The sequence below is a fragment of the Babylonia areolata genome, chromosome 1, assembly GCF_041734735.1.
Source record: "Babylonia areolata isolate BAREFJ2019XMU chromosome 1, ASM4173473v1, whole genome shotgun sequence".
Lineage (NCBI taxonomy): Eukaryota > Metazoa > Mollusca > Gastropoda > Neogastropoda > Buccinidae > Babylonia > Babylonia areolata.
The window spans coordinates 49,185,221-49,207,720 of NC_134876.1; the positions used below are offsets into that span (position 1 = coordinate 49,185,221).

At 44.6% G+C, this 22,500-nt stretch overlaps 1 protein-coding gene across 1 annotated transcript in view; it reads left to right on the forward strand.

The window, feature by feature from the left end:
• The window catches only part of LOC143283654 (ankyrin repeat and fibronectin type-III domain-containing protein 1-like), a 231,534-nt gene that overhangs the window by 164,323 nt on the left and 44,711 nt on the right, over positions 1–22,500 (forward strand). Inside the window, 2 exon segments of the mRNA XM_076589871.1 lie at positions 10,626–10,825; positions 14,460–14,552. Coding sequence (XP_076445986.1) covers positions 10,626–10,825; positions 14,460–14,552 — 293 coding nt within the window.

Sequence of the window (22,500 nt, forward strand, 5' to 3'; positions counted from 1 at the left end):
AATATTTTGATGGTGGTTATTGGGGTGAAACGCTATTAACGTCGTCTCTTTCGCCGTTCGTATGGAGTGAGTTAACTTATACAAGTCAACAGTTTTTGTTCTCTTTCTCGTGTGTGTGTGTGTGTGTGTGTGTGTGTGTGTGCGCGCGCGTGTTCCACTCGATGAAGTTTCATGTACGACAATGTTTTCACTTCCGGCACAGAGTCCGCTGCTTTGCACGGTAACTTTTGGGGAGAATCAATTGAAGGAAAATAATAAATTGTGTGACTGTTACAGGTTTGACTGGTTTCGTCACCAAATCAAAACAGATTTAGCGTCTATATATATAGTGATTGAAATTAAGGTGAAATTGTGGTGAACGGGAATTTAACGGAAAATGAAACATGCTGTTTGAAAAGAAATGTCAGATTTACATTTACGTTTCATTGAAAAACAGTTTTGGTTTTGTAGGAGGAACACTGACGGGATTGTGACAGTGTGGGTTTGTTTTTTTTTGGGGGGGGGGTTAACGAAAAGACAAGTACACACTCTTACATGCGCGTGCGACCCCCTCCCCCCCCAAAAAAAAAAAAAATAAATAAATAAACACACACACACACACACACACACACACACACACACACACACACACACACACACACTTAGACGAACACTAAACAAACACTAAGGCATATGCATGTACGTACGCACACACGACAACATGCCACTCTTTCCACCAAACCACCACAACTCTTCCAGCAACACACACACACACACACACACACACACACACACACACACACACACACACACACACACACACACACAGACACACACACACACACACACACACACACACACACACACAGATGCCATTCACATGTGCGGGAGTGCAGATGATATGTACAGCTAGCTCCACCACATCACAACTGACGCACGAAGGTCCACGTTTTCGACTTTCTGCCTCATTTGTGGACAGGTGGTTTAGTGGCAACGACCCCGTCTTGGAAGCGAGAGAATATGAGCTATCAAGATCGAATCCCTTACTCGCCACTATTGACGGCTAATCAGTCGGAAGAGACGATGAAATCGAGTAACATGCACTTAGCGCAGGTAAACGAACCTGACAAGAGAGTTGCCCCTGGCAAAATTCTGCAGAAGTTTCTACTTTGAAAGACAAAAAGTTATAAAAGAAATAAAATAAAATAAAAATAAAATGGTGACAGTATACTATGGCGACGCGCTGTGAGGCAGGGAGAGCAGCCCGAATTTCACACAGAGAAATCTGTTGTGTCAACACGTAACAATTCGACACATCACTTCAAAGCAGAACACAACAAACACAACTCAATACAACACACTGCAAGATATTGACAGTGGTCGCAAAACAAAAAAACAAAAAAGGGGGGGTGGGGGGAGTGCGAGGGGGGCCGCTGTAATTCCTCTGCCGGAGCATGATCATGTTAGCTAATGGGGTGTAATGCGTGAATGTGGGAATGTTTGCATGTTGAATTAACCCCCTGACCGCTGAACCTTGTTGACATGAGATCAGTGAGGTGACAGTTTTATCTGCAATTCCTACTGCTGTGAACAGCTGAACAAAGGTCCAGTGGTACTTGGGGTGAGTCTTGTCAAGGTCTTCAGTGTCGGCATATTCATGGGGGACTGTCGTTGGAGGGACGTGGTGGCGGTCTCCGCTCTAGGGGAGACACTCACTCAGTCTGGCTCCGCGACTTAGCCATTATTGTCGTCAGTAGTGGGCCTAGTATGTGGTGTCCAAAGTACGTTCAATCAGAACAGGCACTACCGAACTCCACCGAAGTGACTCAACAGCAGTGCAGTGTCTCCTCTGGTGTGTGGCCTCTTGGCGACCTAACATCGATGGCCTGTTCCCTGTGGACTGCCGGCATTGGGACTGCCACAGACGAACCCGGGTGTGGCTGTGTATGGGGACTCGGAATTTGTTTTTGTAATTGTATTTGTATTTCTTTTTATCACAACAGATTTCTCTGTGTGTGAAATTCGGGCTGCTCTTCCCAGAGAGAGCGCGTCGCTACACTACAGCGCAACCTCCTTTTTTGTATTTTTTTCCTGCATGCATACCATACACCGCTCAAACCCCTCCCACCCCCACCCCCCCTTCCCCCATCCCCTACACCATTATCTGCTGAAAAATGAAAGAACAGATGCCTGACTCTGGCAGAGACCTAACCCACTGTTCAGGCTTTAAGAGCCTGACCACAGGTATGTATAAACCATCATTTATTATAATGAAAGTCCCTGCAAATCTGAGCCTTTAGAGGTTCCAGGCCCGGGCCCCGCCATTGTTTGACGTTCCTCCAGCTGGGACAATGAGGAATGGTGGCAGGGGGGCAGGCGCCAGGGTTATCAGTCACAGATTAGAGGCAGGTCGGGGAGGTATGTGTTGCTGGGTCGGCTGTAGGCCGTCACGTGGACCGTCAGGTCGTCTGTCACCGTGTGCTTCTGGTTGACTTCTGCTGGCTACATTTTTGTTTTGTTCAGCCGTGCATTGCTATGTCGCTGCTATATCATGTTCACAGCTGTTTTGCTTGGCGTTACTGTGCTTCCAGTGTTTTTAATCATAATGTGGCTGAGTGTTTGTATCATCAGGTCGCTGTTTGTATTGTATTTCTATTATTGCCAGTGTGTTTTGATCGTTTTTGGCGGGAGTGTATAGCCTACAGATTACGGTTCATTGCTTTCGGTGTGATTGTGTCGCCTTCATATTACGGTTCGCAGGCACTTCATGCAGTGATTATACTGAACAGCAGCCTCTGTGGGTTTCTTGTAATACTCGCCGTCTCTTTTATTTATTCCATTGATCGATTGCTAATCCTCACCTTCGATTGCAACCAGAGCTTATTGTTAATTTGTTCATTAAAAAGTGTGATATATGTCGATAATTCCCGGGTAAATGTAACGCGCATCGTTGTTTACAAGGACGTTTGGGTTAGAAGTTTGACAATGTCATACATTGAAATGGTGAGCCTGTTGGCTTGGATATATTGGGATAATATATCACTTTGTATAGGGCTAGTGACTGCATTTTGTATAACGTATTTCAAAAGTTTCTCTCTTTTTTTTAATTGTCTTTTTTTTTCTAAAAGCTCGCGATCCACTTTCCAGACTGTGTTCATCCAATTCATCTGATTGGAAAACATTATCCTCCGGATGAGAGAAAAAGGATCTGACAGCACAGCAGAGATTTTATTTTTCACTCCTTAAGGATCTTTCTGCCCTCTTATCGCTCCATAAACATGTCAGGAACGAGCTCTCTGAGGACTTGCTTCCATCCAGCGAGAGTAAAACAAAACCGCAGGTCTGTTTTCTGTTGTCATTATCCGAGATGCGCAGGAATTCGCCACAGAGTTCCAGTGGGATCATTTTCGTGGTGTGGTGATACGTCACTGCTACGGTGCCATGAAAAAAGAGGATGGGACAGGCCGCGAGCTGCTGTAAGCTCAGACTTTTCTGACGGCTGGGAAAAGCTGCAGCCAGTTCGACCTCCTTTGTCTTCCTAATTTAAATGACTACATTCGAAAGTATCCGTTGAAGGTGGCTCAGCATTTGAAGATGTTTATAACGAAGGAAGTAGCCGATGTGAAATACATTTTTGACCAGTTGAAGGGGTTTTGTTGAGGAACAGAAAACCAGTCTGGTTGATTGTTGACCTCAAGTGAAAAATGTGTTTGCACATCTCTTCCATCATCACATTCTTGGTAGTCCATTGTGTCCGATGACGATGTCTCTGTGTCTGTCAGTTTATTTTGGTGTGGACTCGCATAATGGCTGTGGAGTCCCAGTTTGGATGTGCATGAGCGTCTGCAGTGAGGGCAGGGAAACTGTCCTGGCTCCTTGGGCATTGCTGCTGCTGCCTTCTTCATCAAGCGGGCGCGGCTGTTCTGGAATCTGTCGTGTGCATGCGCTGTCAGTGTTCGCATGCCTTTCGGATCCAGTGCACGCTTCTCTAAATATACTTTGTGTGTGTGTGGTTGGGGGGGGTTGGGGGGGGGGGGAGGTGTTGGTCTTAATGCTGTCTTTGAAGCATTTTAGGGGCGGGCGTTCCTCGGTTTCGTTTGCCAAAGCAGAATATTCCACAATCCCAATATAGCACTTTTTTCTCCGTTGTAACAAACAGGAAATGTTCGCTGTTCCTACAACCTGAAAGCTTGACTGTGTCGATTTGAAAACGTTAGACGTTGTTTGGTACGATTATGAATCGATGGTAAATCCGACGTTGGTGCGTTTCACTGCTGGATTGCGGTTGATAAATGGAAAGATGTCTTTACCTTGGATGGATATTTCTTTGATATGAAAATATCTCTGTCCCTCTAGCTCTCTCATATCTATTTCTCTCCTCTCTCTCTCTCTCTCTCTCTCCTCTGTCTTTCTCTCTCTCTCTCTCTCTCTCTCTCTCTCTCCTCTGTCTTTCTCTCTCTCTCTCCTCTGTCTCTTTCTCTCTCTGTGTCTGTCTGTCTGTCTGTCTTCCTCCCTCCGTGTCTGTCTGTCTCTGAGAAAAGTATGACAATTATTCACGCTGATATATGTCGTACACATTTCACAGTAGAACTGGTGTTTTTTTTCTCTTTCTTTCTTTCTTTTTTGGCATCCTAAGAAAAGTAGTGTGGAGAACATCAATTAAATGAATAAGTGACCAAACAAATCAGCGGACTGTTTACCAACAACAACGAAAATGTTCTGCTTTTTTCTTTTCTTTTTTCTTTTTTTTTTTCCTCCCTCTCCCTTTAGCAGAATAGTGAGATTGTTTGCACTGAAACACTGATATAACCCTTGTGACTTACAAGATCTACAGTTATGTGGCCGGCTGAAAAAAAAGAAGAACTGGAAAGTACCCGAGCTAGGACCCACTTTTGAGACACACCTTGGATCGGATAGGTGGGTGGGTGGTGGGTAGGTGAGTGGTGAGTGGATAGAGTGAAGAGCATGAAACCGAGTGACTCCCAGGCCAGGATTCCCCCCATGGAACGCCAGACGGATTACCCACCCGGACAGACATACAGAAGGACTTACCCCCATCGAACAACTTGACCGTAAAAGGTGTCGGGCAACAGGTCGTTAAGCTCGACTACTACTACTACTACTGCTGCTTATGGCTCGACACGCTTCGAGGAGACAGATGATGCTGTCGTGTGTGGCACAAGGCGGTCTGGAACTGGACGACATTGCTGAGCATGAGAAGGAGGAGGTGGGGGAGGGGGAGGATGCCAGCAGTGTTGTCTTCTCTCCCAACTCTCGGGCCTGTAGAGTCCTGGAGGTGTTGCTTTTGTAAGTTTTTTTGTAGAATGTGTGAACGTGTGTGTGTGTGTGTTGTGTGTGTGTGTGTGTGTGTGCGTGTGTGTGTGTGTGCGTGTGCGCGCGCGCGTGTGTGTGATACATATTCTCATTACAGATTTTAAAGGATTATTCTTCACAACTTTGTCATCCGTATCCCATTCCTGAACAAGTTGGTCTCTTGCTTTAACCCCTTATACCATACATGTAATCTGTCTGTTGATTCCAGACCCAATACTTTTTTTTTCTTATCCTGCTTGTCCGTTTGTTGTCTGATCCAGTCTGTGCGTTATATTAGTTTTAATCGATTGAAGTAATTAATATCATCTTTGACAACGGCGGGGGTGCTCAAAGAATCATGCAGCGCGATTCAGTTACGTTGTATCACCCACCCTGCTATTACCTTTGATGCTTAATGTTTGGTATGGCTTTCCACTCTATGAATTAAAAAAAAACAAACAAGAGAGGCAAGGCCTTCAAGACTCACTTGTGATAAATTAAGTCCCCTTGCATTAATTACAGAGTAATTTCCCTTTTTTACTATCTGCACCAAAACGTTTGCAAAATAAATAAAAATTTCATGCTTAGCAAAAGAAGTTCCCGTTTGAACAAAAAATGATAATGATGACTGCTCTTGTTGTTGTGTTAGAATATGAGATCAAAGTGCCAAGTTTAGAGAATACAAAAAATATAAATATAACAGTAAATGCAGTTTGCATATAATTAGGCTTCTTTTTTTAATTTTTTTGTGCCCATCCCAGAGGTGCAATATTGTTTTAAACAAGATGACTGGAAAGAACTGACTTTTTCCTATTTTTATGCCTAATTTGGTGTCAACTGACAAAGTATTTGCAGAGAAAAAAATTAATGTCAATGTTAAAGTTTACCACGGACATACAGACACACAGACACACGGACACACACACACACACACACACACACACACACACACACACACACAGAGAGACAACCGAACACCGGGTTAAAACATAGACTCACTTTGTTTACACAAGTGAGTCAAAAAGCAAGCAAAGCCCTGATATTTTGGACATTTATTGCATGTGCAGTCCAGTGTGAGTGCACCTCACGTCGGAACACTGACTCCAGGTAAACACTCCATATAAACACCCTGGAAAGCCTCTCAAGGCTTAATAATAATTAATCAAAGTAGCCGAGTTACAAAACAGTGACGATGCCAACTGATCCCTTTTATGATTCCAGTTTTTGTCCGCGCCGTACTATCCGCCCCCAGCCATCACCACACAACGATAACGACAACTACAACACAATTCCTTATCCAGCCATAATAAGCAAAAACAAAAAAAAACCCAACGAATCCTGGCGCAGTAGTTAGACGCGTTTTATACTGTTCAAGAATGACTGATATCCAGACTGGTTTCCTCTGACTGGCTCGTCATTGTCTTGTGAACAGTGATACGACATTCAGCGTCTGGGAGCAAATGACTGCCGACTGCAAGCCCTCTCTGTGTTCAGCCTAGTGGTGTCGAATGTCACCTGTGCATTGCGTCAGAGACTAGTAGACCAGCCGTGGGAAGAGACGGGTTGTTGTTTTTTTTCTACTCGGAGTTCGTGATACACTGCGGATAAGAGACAGACGTGTGTTTCATCTCTCTGTCTGTCTTTCCTTTTTGCATTCAGTTGGAAGTGGAAACCCTCATGTAATTTGTTTTTGAGATGCATGATTCAGTCAGTAAATACCTGCATGCTTTGGTGGTGGGTGTGTGTGTAAAGAGATAAACGAGAAGCAATAGTCGACGATTTCTGTGATGGAGGACCGCATGGAAAGCCTATTAATTTATTCGTGGTGATGGTGGTGGTAGTGATGTGAATACCGAGTGAATTTAGGTGTTAGTGTAACTCGGGTGATGTAGCACAGAGACCGTGTCAAACTCAAAGAAATCGTTGCTGTAGCTTGTTGCTGAACAATTATAACCGTCGGTTTGGTTTTTCACAGCTTCTTTAGTCATCCCCTGTGACCTGCGAGCAATGGGGGCATATTTTCTACGGGTTGCTCACAATGTGGAGCCTGCAGAGTTTCAGAGTAGAGGATTGTACGTACGTGTTTGTATCATGCCACACTGCACGTGTTTGTCCCTATAGTTTCAGAGTAGAGGATTGTACGTGTTTGTATCATGCCACACTACACGTGTTTGTCCCTATAGTTTCAGAGTAGAGGATTGTACGTGTTTGTATCATGCTACACTGCACGTGTTTGTCCCTATAGTTTCAGAGTAGAGGATTGTACGTACGTGTTTGTATCATGCCACACTGCACGTGTTTGTCCCCTATAGTTTCAGAGTAGAGGATTGTACGTGTTTGTATCATGCCACACTGCACGTGTTTGTCCCTATAGTTTCAGAGTAGAGGATTGTACGTGTTTGTATCATGCCACACTGCACGTGTTTGTCCCTATAGTTTCAGAGTAGAGGATTGTACGTGTTTGTATCATGCCACACTGCACGTGTTTGTCCCTATAGTTTCAGAGTAGAGGATTGTACGTACGTGTTTGTATCATGCCACACTGCACGTGTTTGTCCCTATAGTTTCAGAGTAGATGATTGTACGTGTTTGTATCATGCCACACTGCACGTGTTTGTCCCTATAGTTTCAGAGTAGAGGATTGTACGTGTTTGTATCATGCCACACTGCACGTGTTTGTCCCTGTAGTTTCAGAGTAGAGGATTGTACGTACGTGTTTGTATCATGCCACACTGCACGTGTTTGTCCCTATAGTTTCAGAGTAGAGGATTGTACGTACGTGTTTGTATCATGCCACACTGCACGTGTTTGTCCCTATAGTTTCAGAGTAGAGGATTGTACGTGTTTGTATCATGCCACACTGCACGTGTTTGTCCCTGTAGTTTCAGAGTAGAGGATTGTACGTGTTTGTATCATGCCACACTGCACGTGTTTGTCCCTATAGTTTCAGAGTAGAGGATTGTACGTGTTTGTATCATGCCACACTGCACGTGTTTGTCCCTGTAGTTTCAGAGTAGAGGATTGTACGTACGTGTTTGTATCATGCCACACTGCACGTGTTTGTCCCTATAGTTTCAGAGTAGAGGATTGTACGTACGTGTTTGTATCATGCCACACTGCACGTGTTTGTCCCTATAGTTTCAGAGTAGAGGATTGTACGTGTTTGTATCATGCCACACTGCACGTGTTTGTCCCTGTAGTTTCAGAGTAGAGGATTGTACGTGTTTGTATCATGCCACACTGCACGTGTTTGTCCCTGTAGTTTCAGAGTAGAGGATTGTACGTGTTTGTATCATGCCACACTGCACGTGTTTGTCCCTGTAGTTTCAGAGTAGAGGATTGTACGTGTTTGTATCATGCCACACTGCACGTGTTTGTCCCTGTAATTTCAGAGTAGAGGATTGTACATTTTTGTATCATGTCAGACTGCACGTGTTTGTCCCGATAGTTTCAGAGTAGAGGATTGTACGTGTTTGTATCATGCCACACTGCACGTGTTTGTCCCTGTAGTTTCAGAGTAGAGGATTGTACGTACGTGTTTGTATCATGCCACACTGCACGTGTTTGTCCCTATAGTTTCAGAGTAGAGGATTGTACGTGTTTGTATCATGCCACACTGCACGTGTTTGTCCCTATAGTTTCAGAGTAGAGGATTGTACGTGTTTGTATCATGCCACACTGTACGTGTTTGTCCCTGTAGTTTCAGAGTAGAGGATTGTACGTACGTGTTTGTATCATGCCACACTGCACGTGTTTGTCCCTATAGTTTCAGAGTAGAGGATTGTACGTGTTTGTATCATGCCACACTGCACGTGTTTGTCCCTATAGTTTCAGAGTAGGGGATTGTACGTGTTTGTATCGTGCCACACTGCACGTGTTTGTCCCTATAGTTTCAGAGTAGGGGATTGTACGTGTTTGTATCATGCCACACTGCACGTGTTTGTCCCTATAGTTTCAGAGTAGAGGATTGTACGTACGTGTTTGTATCATGCCACACTGCACGTGTTTGTCCATATAGTTTCAGAGTAGAGGATTGTACGTACGTGTTTGTATCATGCCACACTGCACGTGTTTGTCCCTATAGTTTCAGAGTAGAGGATTGTACATTATTGTATCATGTCAGACTGCACGTTTTCTGTACTTTTATGGTAGTATAACTGATTTTGCTGAGCAGAAGTAATGTACTCCCAAAAGGAAGAAGTCCAAATAGATTATCATTACTGATATCCTAATCTGTTTGCCTAGTCATATCATAATGTGTGAGCTCAGTTTTTATCTCAGTGACATGGCAGCCCCCTTTCACCCACAATCACAAGAGTCAGATGCAGTTGAAGTTATAATATTGTTGTTGTTGTTGTTGTTTTATGTCGGAGACATTCTTGTTAACAGAATCTTGGTTTAAATACCACTTGCTGCTTTCTTGCTCCATCACATTTGTGTTCTTTTGGGGGAGGTGTGTGTGTGTGTGTGTGTGTGTGTGTGTGTGTGTGTGTGTGTATACACAAATACAAGTATCCGAATGAGAAGTGATGTTTCTCTTTCATCTCCAACCTTTCGACCTCAAACACCTGCTCATGTACCTGTTCTGCTTTCATCAGACGGATGTTGTTGGAATCAATCGTATTCCTGAACAATATTTTGACTGTATACCGTAATACCGTATATGTTCACACACACACACACACACACACACACACACACACACACACACACACACACACACACACACACACACACACACACACACACACACACTGGGCTACAGGGCAAATAATTCTGTACTGAAAAGTGGTGGGTTACTCGCTCTCGTCAAGAACACCACCACCACCACCACTTCACTCTTCACAACACCAAAGTCCAACAAGACTAACATAACTCCAAACCATCCATCATCCGCAATTCCTCCACCGCTGTATGTTGTTTTTCATGTATGACAGTCAGTCGTGTCCGACTATGACCATCAAAACAGCAGAGGAGGGAATTACTGCCCCGCCGACTTTATTCATGGGCTAGAAATTGATTATGATAGGGAATGTCTTGCCTGTGTTACACACCCACTCTCTCTCTCGACCAAGAGAGCTTTAGGACAGTCGGCGTTGGGATGACCCCCAAAATGCTAACTAGCCCCCGAACTGCAAATCTTGCCTCCTACTTTTGTCCACAAAAGACTAAGCTGTAAAAATGAATTCCCGATGCAGTGGAGAAACCACTCATCATACAGCTCATGCTTGGATGTTGGTCCCGGTATATGTTTATGTCAATGTTCTCGCATGGCTAACTAGCTAACTAACAAGCAAACAACATTCGTCTCATTTTTTTGGGTTTTTTTCCAGTGGCGATGGGCGGACGCTGAAGATCATCTCCGCCGATGAGCAGCAGCAACAGCAGCAGCAGCACCTTCAGCAGCACCAGCAGCGGCAGCTGGAGAGCATGGAAGTGATGCCTTCTATGACTGCCTCGCCCAGCGCCCCGGCCTTTCTGGCCAAGGATGGTCAGTCCAGCAGTCCCGTGCTGTCCAAGGATGGCCGCTCAGGTCAGTCACTCACTCGATGTCATCCGGAATCGCCTATTCCCCATTCACCTATTCCCCATTCATCAATTACCCATTCACCTATTCCCCATCCATCAATTCCCCATTCACATATTCCCCATTCATCGATTCAGCGTTCACCTATTCCCCATTCATCAATTACCATTCATCTATTCCCCATCCACCTATTCCCAATTCACCAATTCCCCATTCGCCAATTTCCCATTCACCTATTCCTCATTCACCTATTCCCCATTCACCTATTCCCCTTTCGCCAATTTCCCATTCACCTATTCCCCGTTCGCCTATTCCGCATTCACCAATTCCCCGTTCACCTATTCCCCGTTCGCCCATTCCCCATTCACCAATTAGCCATTCACCTATTCCCCATTCATCAATTCCCCATTCGCCTATTCCCCATTCACCTATTCCCCATTCACCAATTCCCCATTTACCTATTTCCCATTCACCTATTCCCCATTCATCAATTTCCCATTCACCTATTCCCCGTTCACCAATTACCATTCACCTATTCCCCATTCACCTGTTCCCCGTTCGCCTATTCCCCGTTCACCAATTACCATTCACGTATTCCCCATTCATCAATTACCATTCACCTATTCCCCATTCTTCAATTCCCCATTCACCAATTCTCCATTCACCAATTACCATTCACCTATTCCCCATTCACCTATTCCCTGTTCACCTGTTCCCCATTCACCTATTCCCCATTCACCTATTCCCCATTCACCTGTTCCCCATTCACATATTCCCCATTCAACAATTCCCCATTCGCCTGTTCCCCATTCACTAATTCTCCATTCGCCAATTCCCCATTCACCTATTCCCCATTCACCTATTCCCCGTTCGCCTGTTCCCAATTCACCAGTTACCCGTTCGTCTATTCCCCATGTATCAATTTCCCATTCGCCTGTTCCCCATTAACCTATTCCCAAATCACCTGTCCCCCCCATTCGCCAATTCCCCATTCAACAATACCCCATTCACCAATTCCCCAATTCCCCATTCATCAATTCCCCATTCTCCTTTCCATCAGCGCGTTGGATTCATGCGAAGATCAAGCATTGCTCCTCTTTCTTTGTTTTTTGTTTGTTTTGCTTTTGTTTTGTTTTTACTGTGAATATGGTGTCGTGTATATGGATCTGTTCGTACTTTTTAATACCTTGAAACTGAAAACTGAATTGAGACGTGGTTCACCTATTCCCGACACACACACACACACACACACACACACACACACACACACACACACACATATATATATATATATATATATAGAGAGAGAGAGAGAGAGAGAGAGAGAGAGAGAGAGAGAATACTGAACAATGAATACGGAACACTGAAATGTTTTATGTCATTAGCTGTAAAGCTCTAGTGACACAGTAGTTACTAATCACAATAAAAATGGTGCAAAACAGATAATGAAATGGAGCCGAAAGGGGGAAAAAAACAACAACAGAACTGAAACAAAATAAACTAATAAGAAAGACTGGCGACACACTGGCACTTTGTCATTAGCTTAAAGAACAAGAGAGAGAGGGAGAGAGAGAGAGAGAGAGAGAGAAAGGCTGCCCCAAAGTGTGTAGCGTGTCCACAGGTGTCGTCTTTCCTTCTGTCGTTTTGTCTCTGTGTCTCTATTGTCACTATACCATAGAACAATCATTGCCATTTGTCATATCTTCCAATAACACTCATCCGCAAAGTAGAAATACGAGCCCAGTGTGTCGCAAGAGAACCGTTTCTTTCAATTAGATAGAATTCCACTGGACCCATTTTGTTGTCGTCAATGGAGGCTTGATTGCTTTCATTCGGCTACTGTCATACCGCTGCGCCGTGGCTCTCTTCTATTATTAGCGTACCTTTGTTTTCATTAGCAGACAGTTGCCAAGTCGTTACTCTTATTACGAATATTACCTAGCAAACACATGTCAATTGGATAGTATTGCTTCAAAGATATTATTGTATGGGGTTTCCTTTTTCTGTTCTTCAAAGGTTCAAACTTTAGGCTGCAGTATCCCATTTACACCCCAACACCTTTCATTTATTTTTCATACGTTTTCATACAAAGTCGTTTTCGAAAGGACTGGGAAGAGTTCTTAACCAGAATTTCGTTTGCCCCAGTGTTCTGTTCAAAAGTGTGAAATGTACACAACACTACGCAATAACACATTGCAATACGCATTAATCAGATTGGAAATTATCTTTTCAGCCTTTCTACTGGAAAACTTATGTAAGTTGTTGACGTTGAATCGGAAAAAAGTTTCCAGCTTTGTCATTCGTGGCAATATTGTTATGTATTATTGCATTGTACCGTAATACGTTTTGACACAAGAGATTTTTGTGTGTTAGATCCGGGCTGTCTCCCCCCCCCCTCCCCCGGAGAGACCGTTTCGTCACAGTGCAAAGCCATCTCTCTCTCTCTCTCTCTCTCTCTCTCTCTCTCTCTCTCTCTCAATACTATTTTCTGTCTGCAAATATATGTTCGTTTTACTATAAAAGCGGTTTTTTTTTTTTTTTTTTTTTTTTTTTTTTTGTCGCCATGACAACATTTTTGGCGGCCATGGGTTAGTTAATGTGTGCTAAGAGCGTGCTGCACATGAGATCTCTGTACACACACACACACACACACACACACACACACACACACACATATATATATATATATATAGAGAGAGAGAGAGAGAGAGAGAGAGAGAGAGAGAATGTTATTACATCAGAACTATTTTTTATATACATTTTTTTACGTATATGAATTTGTTTGTTGTTGTCTGTCTGCAAGTAGATGTGTTTGCTTTACTATCAAAGTGGATTCTTTTTCCACAGAATGTCACCAATGACACCTGTTTTTCCCCTTTTTTTCCCCCGTGAGTTATTTTATGTGCGCTAACATGGGATCTCGGTTTGTCAGTCGTATCTTCCGAATGACCAGCACCCAAACTACCAATCGAAGGTCTAACAGAGGGAAGCTGGGAATTTTTCAAAAAAATCCCGATTTGTATAATACCTATGATATTCGAACCTTGGGACACTGACCTTTAACCCTTTCACCGCCAGTCAATTTAGAGCACAAAATTCCCTTGTGGTACAAACACAGAAAAGACAGTGGCGAAGAGTAGCTGGGGATTTTCCCCTGCGATGTTTTGAAAATATGGCCTATCCAACCACCGAACATTAAGAGCAGTAGGTTCATGGATAACAGACCAATGAATGGTCACCTTTCAATGATATGGGTCCTCTCTATCACGCCTGTGCATAAATGCGAGCTTGGCGGTGAAAAGGTTAACTCACTCAGTACGGCCAGTCCTCTCTTCTCCTCTACACAGACCCCTCGGATGTCCAGTGGGTGTCTGAATGACCCAACCTTTAGCTTCCGTCGTCAGAATTGTGGTATTCTTTGTCAACATTCACCTCTTCAGTATAAGAGCCTTCCACTTGCAATATTTTGATGATGGTAATTGGGGTGAAACGCTGTTAGCGTCGTCTCTTTCGCCGTTCGTATGGAGAGAGTTAAGTCGAGCACAATACCGCTTGGCCAACCGTTCGCCATGCAGTCACATTTGTTGTTGTTGTTGTTAGTGGTATTAATATTATTATCATCAGTTTGTTTGGGTTCCAGCACGGAGAAAAGGCACAGCCAACGAAGCCGACGGATCCAAGCCTGAGAAACGAAAGAATGATAAAGAGAAGAAAGTCATCTATGATATACACGGTAAGGAAGAAGAAACCCGTTCATGTACAATTATTGCTCGACTTTGTTGTATGTGGCGTTTCTAGTTTGATTAGTTTGGTTTAATCCGTTTGTTTGTTTGTTTTATGCGTGTGAATGCTGCAAAGGATTTTTTTTTTATATAGGAATTTTGTTGTTGTTGTTAACAAGGGATAATTTTAATATTCGAGTTTCCTGTTGCTTCAGGGGATTGAGAAGTTTGTGGAAAGTTCCTGTCGTTGTTGTTTTTGTTTTTGTTGTTGCTGTTGTTAACGTATTAGATGTAATTATACGCTGCTCATCTATTAACGTGTGTTTTTAGCTACCCAGTGTCTATCAGCATTCCCCCCATCCTTTTCTTTACCCCCCCACCCCCACCCCCCCACCTCCACATCTACCCCCGACCAACCTTTCTCTTTCCACCCGCTTACCTCCAGCGTTCCCTTCCCCATCCACATCCATTCCAGTTTAACCCGTTGACTGCTGAACCGTGGTGACATGAGGTTAATGTTGTTTAAGTTCAAAGTGCGGGTTAGTATCTTTGTGTACTTAGTGTGGTGTTAGTGGTGTAATTGAGTTTGCTGAGCAAAACTGGCGCTGTCTCTAAAAGAAAAGAAGAAGAAGAAGAAGAAGCAAACAATAGAGACTGACAACCTGGCCATTTTATCTCAGCGGGATGACAGCCCTTCACTGACGGGCATGCTCGTCAACAGCTATCGAAAGGTTAGATCATGAAAAAGTCTGAAACTCATCCCACATATTGATGACCTACTTTTTTTTTTTTTTTTTTTTTTTTTAAGTCATATGATCTGAACTGGGACAGGTCGTCCACAAATAGGTCATGGCGCGGCGGCTTTCTCTAAACACCCTTCTGATTCTGTGAACCCGGTTTCCCGTACATTCTCATTTTCCGCTCTTCAAACATCTGATAAAAAAAAAAAATCATAAGAAAATAAACACAAAAATTAATGAAAAAATAAAAAATAAACGAGAAGAGAACCGTCCCTTTGTTAAAAAAAAAAAAAAAAAAAAAAAAAAAAAAAAAACTCGAGGGAAATCATCTGCCTGTTTTACTGACGGCAATAATAATGATGATGATAACAATAAAAGCACAGACAACAGCTCTCGGATGTTAGGGAAGTCAGCCAGACTGATTTCATCGCAGCCCACGACTGTTTGAAATGGAACCCTTTTTTTTTTCTCCCCCTTCCTTCCTGCCAACATCAAAGAGAGAGACGGGCGGTAACTAGGGGCAGGAGGTAATTGAATTCCGGATTGGAGCTCGGCCGGAGCGCGCTATGGCTCAAGCTCTGCACGTGATAATCTGTTGTAGCCTGCCGCCGCCTCTGCCGCCGCTACTGCTTGCATCCAGTTGGTTGGTTATTTCGCCTGATGGTGGTATCAACCGGGAAAGGTGTTTTAGGGGTGTGGAGGGTACGGGAGGGAGGGGGGAGGGGAGTTGGATGTCGGTGGAGAAGGGGTGAGTTGAATGGCCTGTGTTCACCACATCACATCACATCGCATCACACACCGCACCGTTCTTTTCGGCGGGGCGTCTGGCCTTGATAGAAGTTGATAATGGAACGGTGGGCTGAATGAAGAGCAGGTGGCGGTGGGAACTTGGTCTTCTGATGGTGTGTGTGTGTGTGTGTGTGTGGTGTGTGTGTGTGTGTGTGTGGTGTGTGTGTGTGTGTGTGTGTGTGTGTGTGGGGTGTGTGTGTGGGTGTGTGTGTGTGTGTGTGTGGTGTGTGTGTGTGTGTGTGTGGTGTGTGTGTGTGTGTGTGTGTGTGTGTGTGTGTGTGTGTGTGTGTGTGTGTGTAACAACTTCGCACGACTTCCTTCTCTCCAGGCTCCGATTCTCCCCTTTCATTCACTTGGCAAGTACCGCATCCCACCCCCCCCACCCTCCCACGCCCTCTCCTCCGAAAAATAAAGTTTTCCTGCGATTTAGCAGTTCTTACTCTCTCTCTCTCTCTCTCTCTCTCTCTCTCTCTTATATCCTGCCACTACCTTCTACTCTACACCGTATCTCTGTTTTTCTGTCTTTCTGTCTGTTGTCTGTCTGTCTTTCTCTCTCTCTCTCTCTCTCTCTCTCTCTCTCTCTCTCTCTCTCCCTCTCTCCCCTCTTCCCTATCAATCACCCCCGGCACACACACCCCCATCCCACCGTTACCTTTCTATTCACACCTTCCCGACTGAAGTGTTTCAAAAAAAAGTTTTTAGCAACTTCACCAACATTTTTTTCCCCCTTTTACTCTTCCTCCCATGTTATCCCTCTGGCTGTGAAGCGCCATGCTTACTTACAATTACAAACTCCAAACATGATACCAATTTCACCCTCCCATTCTCCCGTCTTGCTTTCTCCACTCTGCTCCTCCTCCACATCCTTACCACCACCACCCTCACCCCCACCCCCACAACCAACCCACCCACCCAGCCACCTCCATCCCCCCAAATCCCTGGACTGAGAGACAAGAGAGAAACGGTCTAGTGACACTTCACAGGCAAAGGTCTGCATCATATCTAAACGCATGGATTATGGTAGTTATATCAATCACTGATTATTAACCCCCCCCCCCCCCCCCCCCCCCCCAACCCCCACCAAACCCTTCATCTACCCCCGCCGCGTGCGACCACTTTAATACCCAATGGCATGCAAAGCAGATTCTCCGTTGTCAAACGAAAATCGGGAAGCGATTACTTTTGTGTCAAAGGGAGAAAAAAAAAAAACAACAACGAGAGACTGACCCAGTTACTGGCCCGAAATCTATTATTTTGTCAGGTGATAAGCCGTGTTCTAGTGACCTGCATGTTGTAGTGTATGATGTAGCTTCAGAGAGACAGACAGACAGACAGACAAAAGATGACAGCGGAAGTAAGTAACAATCTGAAGTAAGCTGAAGTAAGCAAAAGAGGAGTAACTGGGTAGAGGAGGTAGATGAATACAAAGGTGGTGAGAATCAATAACAGCTTGAAACTGGAAACTGGTTGTGCTGAAAGTTCTTTTTGGTTTTTTGTTGTTTCTTCTTCTTGTTGTTTCTTGTTGTTGTTAGGTGTTTTTTTCTTTTTTCTTTTTTCTTCTTTTTTTTTTCTTTTTTTTTTCCTCATCTTATTGCGTTGGAAAAGAACGACGATATGGCGTGGTTAGGGCGTGGTCCCTGATGATTTGCAGCTCTCATTAATGGGGGCAGGCCAACTGGGTGTGTGTGTGTGTGTGTGTGTGTGTGTGTGTGTGAGAGAGAGAGAGAGAGAGAGAGAGGGAGAAAGAGAGAGTGTTTGTGTGTGTGTGCTGTGAGTTGTGTGTGTGTGTGTGTGTGTGTGTGTGTGTGTGTGTGGTGTGTGTGTGTGTGTTAGAGAGAGACACAGAGAGAGAGCGTGTGTGTGTGTTTGTGTATGTCTTCTTTGTCTCTCTGTGCGCACGTAGAAGGTCACACGACCTCTCGCCCGCCCACACACGTTTTAATTTCCGAGCGTCATTCCAACTTCTTACATTCTTGAGCTAATAAGGAAAATACCCATTTACAGTCAAAAGAGCATGAAACAGAAAGACATCCCTATCAATTACCTTCTTCTCTACCCATACACACGCACGCATGCACGTACACACATATTGACACATATGCACACACATACATACACACACGCGTGCGCACGCGTGCATACGCACATAGTTATGCGTGGTCTGCGCACTTCACACATGCACGCACCTAAGCATGCACGCATGCATGCTCTGCGCGTGCGTGCCAGCACGCTCGACGCTTGAAAACACAGAATCGTCTAAACATCTCGCCAACAGATTCTAATTAAACCAAATTAATGAAAACCAGCCAGCCTGACACGGGAGGAGAGATTAGAGACAGCGAAGGAAAACTGGCACGGAGTGAGGGGAGAAAATAGAAAAGAAAAGAAATCTAGTTCAAGCGCAGTTTTCAAGTGCTATTTTTGTCGCTGTTGCGATCGTTTTTGTTTTCAATTTTATTTTGTGATGGCGTAAACTTCAATGGGAAATTGACGGCAGACACTTTTGACCACTGTTTGGATGACTAAATCCTGTGTGTGTCCTCTCATTAATGGGGGCAGGCCAACTCTGTGTGTGTGTGTGTGTGTGTGTGTGTGTGTGTGTGTGTGTGTGTGTGTGTGTGTGTGTGTGTGTGTGTTTGTCGGTATCTGTAGGTTGGTGATTGTATTTAGAAACTGACCTAAAAAAAAAATCTGCTTTTTTTTTCTCCTTCAAATTTTCATTGTTCACTCTCTTCTATACCTAGCGTTCCCTTCCCTCAAAATAGGGAGCTGGCTGCCAAAGTGGCCAAACCTGTCAACAATCCGATTATCCGCCCTTCTAGGTGTCACCATAGGTCACGGCGGCTACCAGTAGCCCTCTACACCGTCTGTATCCATTAATATGGGCTCCCCATCTTCACGTTTTGTATTGTATTGTATTGTATTGTATTACTTCTTGTAGCGACAGAATTTTTCTTTGTGAAAGTCAGGCTCTTCATTAGTCCTCGGTGAGAGCGACGCGTCGCTCTTTTGCCACTCTTTTCTCGATGTTTACACGTGTTTTTTGTGGGTTTTGTTTTTTGTTTGTTTGTTTTTTTGGTTTTTTTATTTACAATTTCTATCACAGCGGATTTTGCTACAGAAGTTTGCCAGGGTCAACACTTCTGTTGCCATGGCTTCATTAACTGGCACGAGTTAACCCTTTCACCGCCAATCAATTTAGAGTACAAAATTCCCTTGTGGTATAAACACAGAAAAGACAGTGGTTAAGAATAGCTAGGGATTCCACTTGCGATGTATAGAAAATATGGCCTATCCTACCACCGAACATTAAGAGCAGTAGGTTCATGGATAACAGACCAATGAAGGGTCACCTTTCAGTGACATGGGTCCTCTACCTCGCCTGTGCATTAATGCGAGCTTGGCGGTGAAAGGGTTAAGAACGTGCTCCACACGAGATCTCGATTCATCGTCTCATCTGGTGAATGCCTATCGTCCACAGCCCACCACACAAGGTCCAGTGTACTGTAGGTGACGGGTAGGGGGAGTGAAGTGAAAATCCTGGGCCGGATTGCACGAGGTGATCTTTGCAGTGCTAACTTTGCTCAGAGTTAAGAATGGTCCTAACTAACTAACTAACTAACTAACTAACTAACTATATATATATATATATATATATTTTTTTTTTTTTTTTTTTTTTTTTTTTTTTTACCGTACACCTGGGAACATTCTTAACGAAAAACAAAGTGCTGCTAAGTTCGCTATTGCAAACCACCCCAGGTGCCAGTTGCATTGCTTGGTTCTAACTTTCTGACAGTTACACGTGACTAAATGCCCAGTACCTTGACCGAACTACACCATTGGTCAACTCCATACTACACACAGTTAGTATACCGGGTTACGACCATGCTAGGCTCTTCCATCCGAGCAATGCAACTGGCTCCAGGCTGGTCCGACCGTACATGGGATCCGAACCTGAACCCGAACCCAGTGAACGCTCGTTTTCCTCTCCGGGCGCATTGCCATTAGGCCACCACTGTCACACGTACGTTTCAATGTGGGTCGTGTCAGCCTGCCACCAACACAACAACAGCAACAACAACATGAACGGCGGTAATCGCCTCTGAATTGAGTTTAACGACCCATTGGCTAACGCCCTTCAGGTCAAGTTGCTCTGGGCTGGGTTCTTGGTTCGATTAAGGTTGTGTTGTACGAGGGAGTGACTGAGCCCTTTCTGCCTGTCTTGGGTTGGTAGGGGATGTGGGCGCGTGAGGGGCTTGGGGGCGGAGGAGGGGGGTGGGTCCGTTTGGTTATCCGTGGGGCAGGCTCTGGCAAACATTGTCCCGAAGGTTGAGTTTTAGCCACCTATTGGCTTACGCCTTAAGGGTCAAGTTACTTGTTCAGGGCTGAGGTCTTGGTCAAACATGGCTGTGCTGGCCTTTGCAAAATTGTAGCCAGGCTTTACTAATAACAGCTCAGGCCCACGCGTTGTTGGAGTTTGACCTATTGGCGTCTACACCCTTAAGGTCAAGTTTGTTCGGTTGGAGTTGTTTAAGTGCGGGTATTTGTTTGTGTGGTTGGGGTTGTATGTGTTTGGTGGTGGGAGGGTTGTTTGTGTGTGTGGCTGGGGTTGTATAATTATGTTTGATGGTAAGGGGGTTGTTTTGTTTTTGTGGATGGGGTTGTGTGTGTTTGGTGGTAGGGGTTGTTAGTTTATGTGGTTGGGGTTGTGTGTGTGTTTGATGGTAGGGGGTGTTAGTGTGGTTGGTGTGTATGGGGTTGTGTGTGTTGCTGTTGTAATGGGGTTGTATTGGTATGATTTGGGGGGTTGTATGTTTGTAATGTTGATTGCATGTGGGTGGATATTGTATCGTTGGTGTGTTGGTGCTGACTGTGGTTGTGCTGTGAGGTAGGGGTTGGGTTTTGTTTGTTTTGCCTTGTGTGGATTGTTTGTGTGGTTTGGGGGCCCACGCTTCGTAGTGCCTGTTTATGTAACTGTACTCTCTCGGCTTATATCACAGATTGACATAAGTTTACATTTGGGCCAACAGCAAAGTGAGAGCTGTATTATCAATGGTTTCTCCAGTCAATGGGAAATCATTTACAGATTAGTCTTTTGTGAAGGACTATGACTCTCAAACTAGGAGGCAAAATTGCACTGGCTCTTAGTGCTGCAGCCTTGTGGGCTAGTTGGCCTTTGGGAACCATCCCAACGCCGACTGTCCTAAAACCCTCTTGGCCGAGAGAGTGGGGATGTAACTTGGGCAAGACACTCTCCACTATAATCAAATTCTAGCCCAAATAGTCGGAACAGCAGTTGCCTCCTCTGCTGTTCTGATGGTCATAGTCGGACACGACTGACTATCATATATATATATATATATATATATATATATATATATATATATATATATATATATATACTCTTGAGAGGGTGACGCCTCAGTATCACGGTTTGAGTGTGCATGCTAGCTGTCTGGTGACCAGTCAGTACGTAGGTGTCCGACCTGTCTGGTGACCAGTCAGTACGTAGGTGTCCGACCTGTCTGGTGACCAGTTAGTACGTAGGTGTCCGACCTGTCTGGTGACCAGTCGCTTTCTTCGCAGCTCGCGTCTTTCTGTTGATAATTGTGTGTGTGTGTGTGTGTGTGTGTGTGTGTGTGTGTGTGTGTGTGTGTGTGTGTTCAGGATCCCACAACTACCACACCTACACGACAGTAAAATGTTCTGTTCAAAGGTATAATTATATAAAAGTGGAAAAGTCCTCAGATCCTACAACATCCATATCCCAAGCCCCCCCGGCCCCTCCATGCACCCCACATCACATGCAGCACACCATACATACGCTTGGCATCATTCCAGGCGTATCATAAAAATGCGTGAAACTGACATGGAAGTTTGATTCAAGGGGTGATGATTATACCCCACGCACGCTAACATGCACGCCCCGTCATGCTTGCCCTAGGACTTGAAATAAATTGAGCGCAACAGAACTACAGTTAAAACGCGGTTTTATCTTCCACACACATGCGTTGGCTCACACTTTTCTTTTTTTTTTAAACTCATCTCCACACCCCTACTCCTAGCAATACTTGTGTGCATACGTACCCCCCTAACTCCCCCCCCCCCCCCCCACCCCCGCCCCCGCCCCCTATCACCCCTGAGCTCCCTCCAACCCCCTCCCCCCTCCCCCTCTCTCACACACACACACAGAGATACGCGCTCTGCACAGTGAGAAATCTCCGGAAATAATTGAATAATGATTAAAATGTTAAACATTGGCCGGGGGTGGGGGGGTGGGGGCGGCGTTTGTATACTGTAAAAGATATATATGATAGTCAGTCGTGTCCGACTATGACCATCAGAACAGCAGAGGAGGCAACTGCTGTTCCGACTATTTGGGCTAGAATTTGATTATAGTGGAGAGTGTCTTGCCCAAGTTACATCCCCA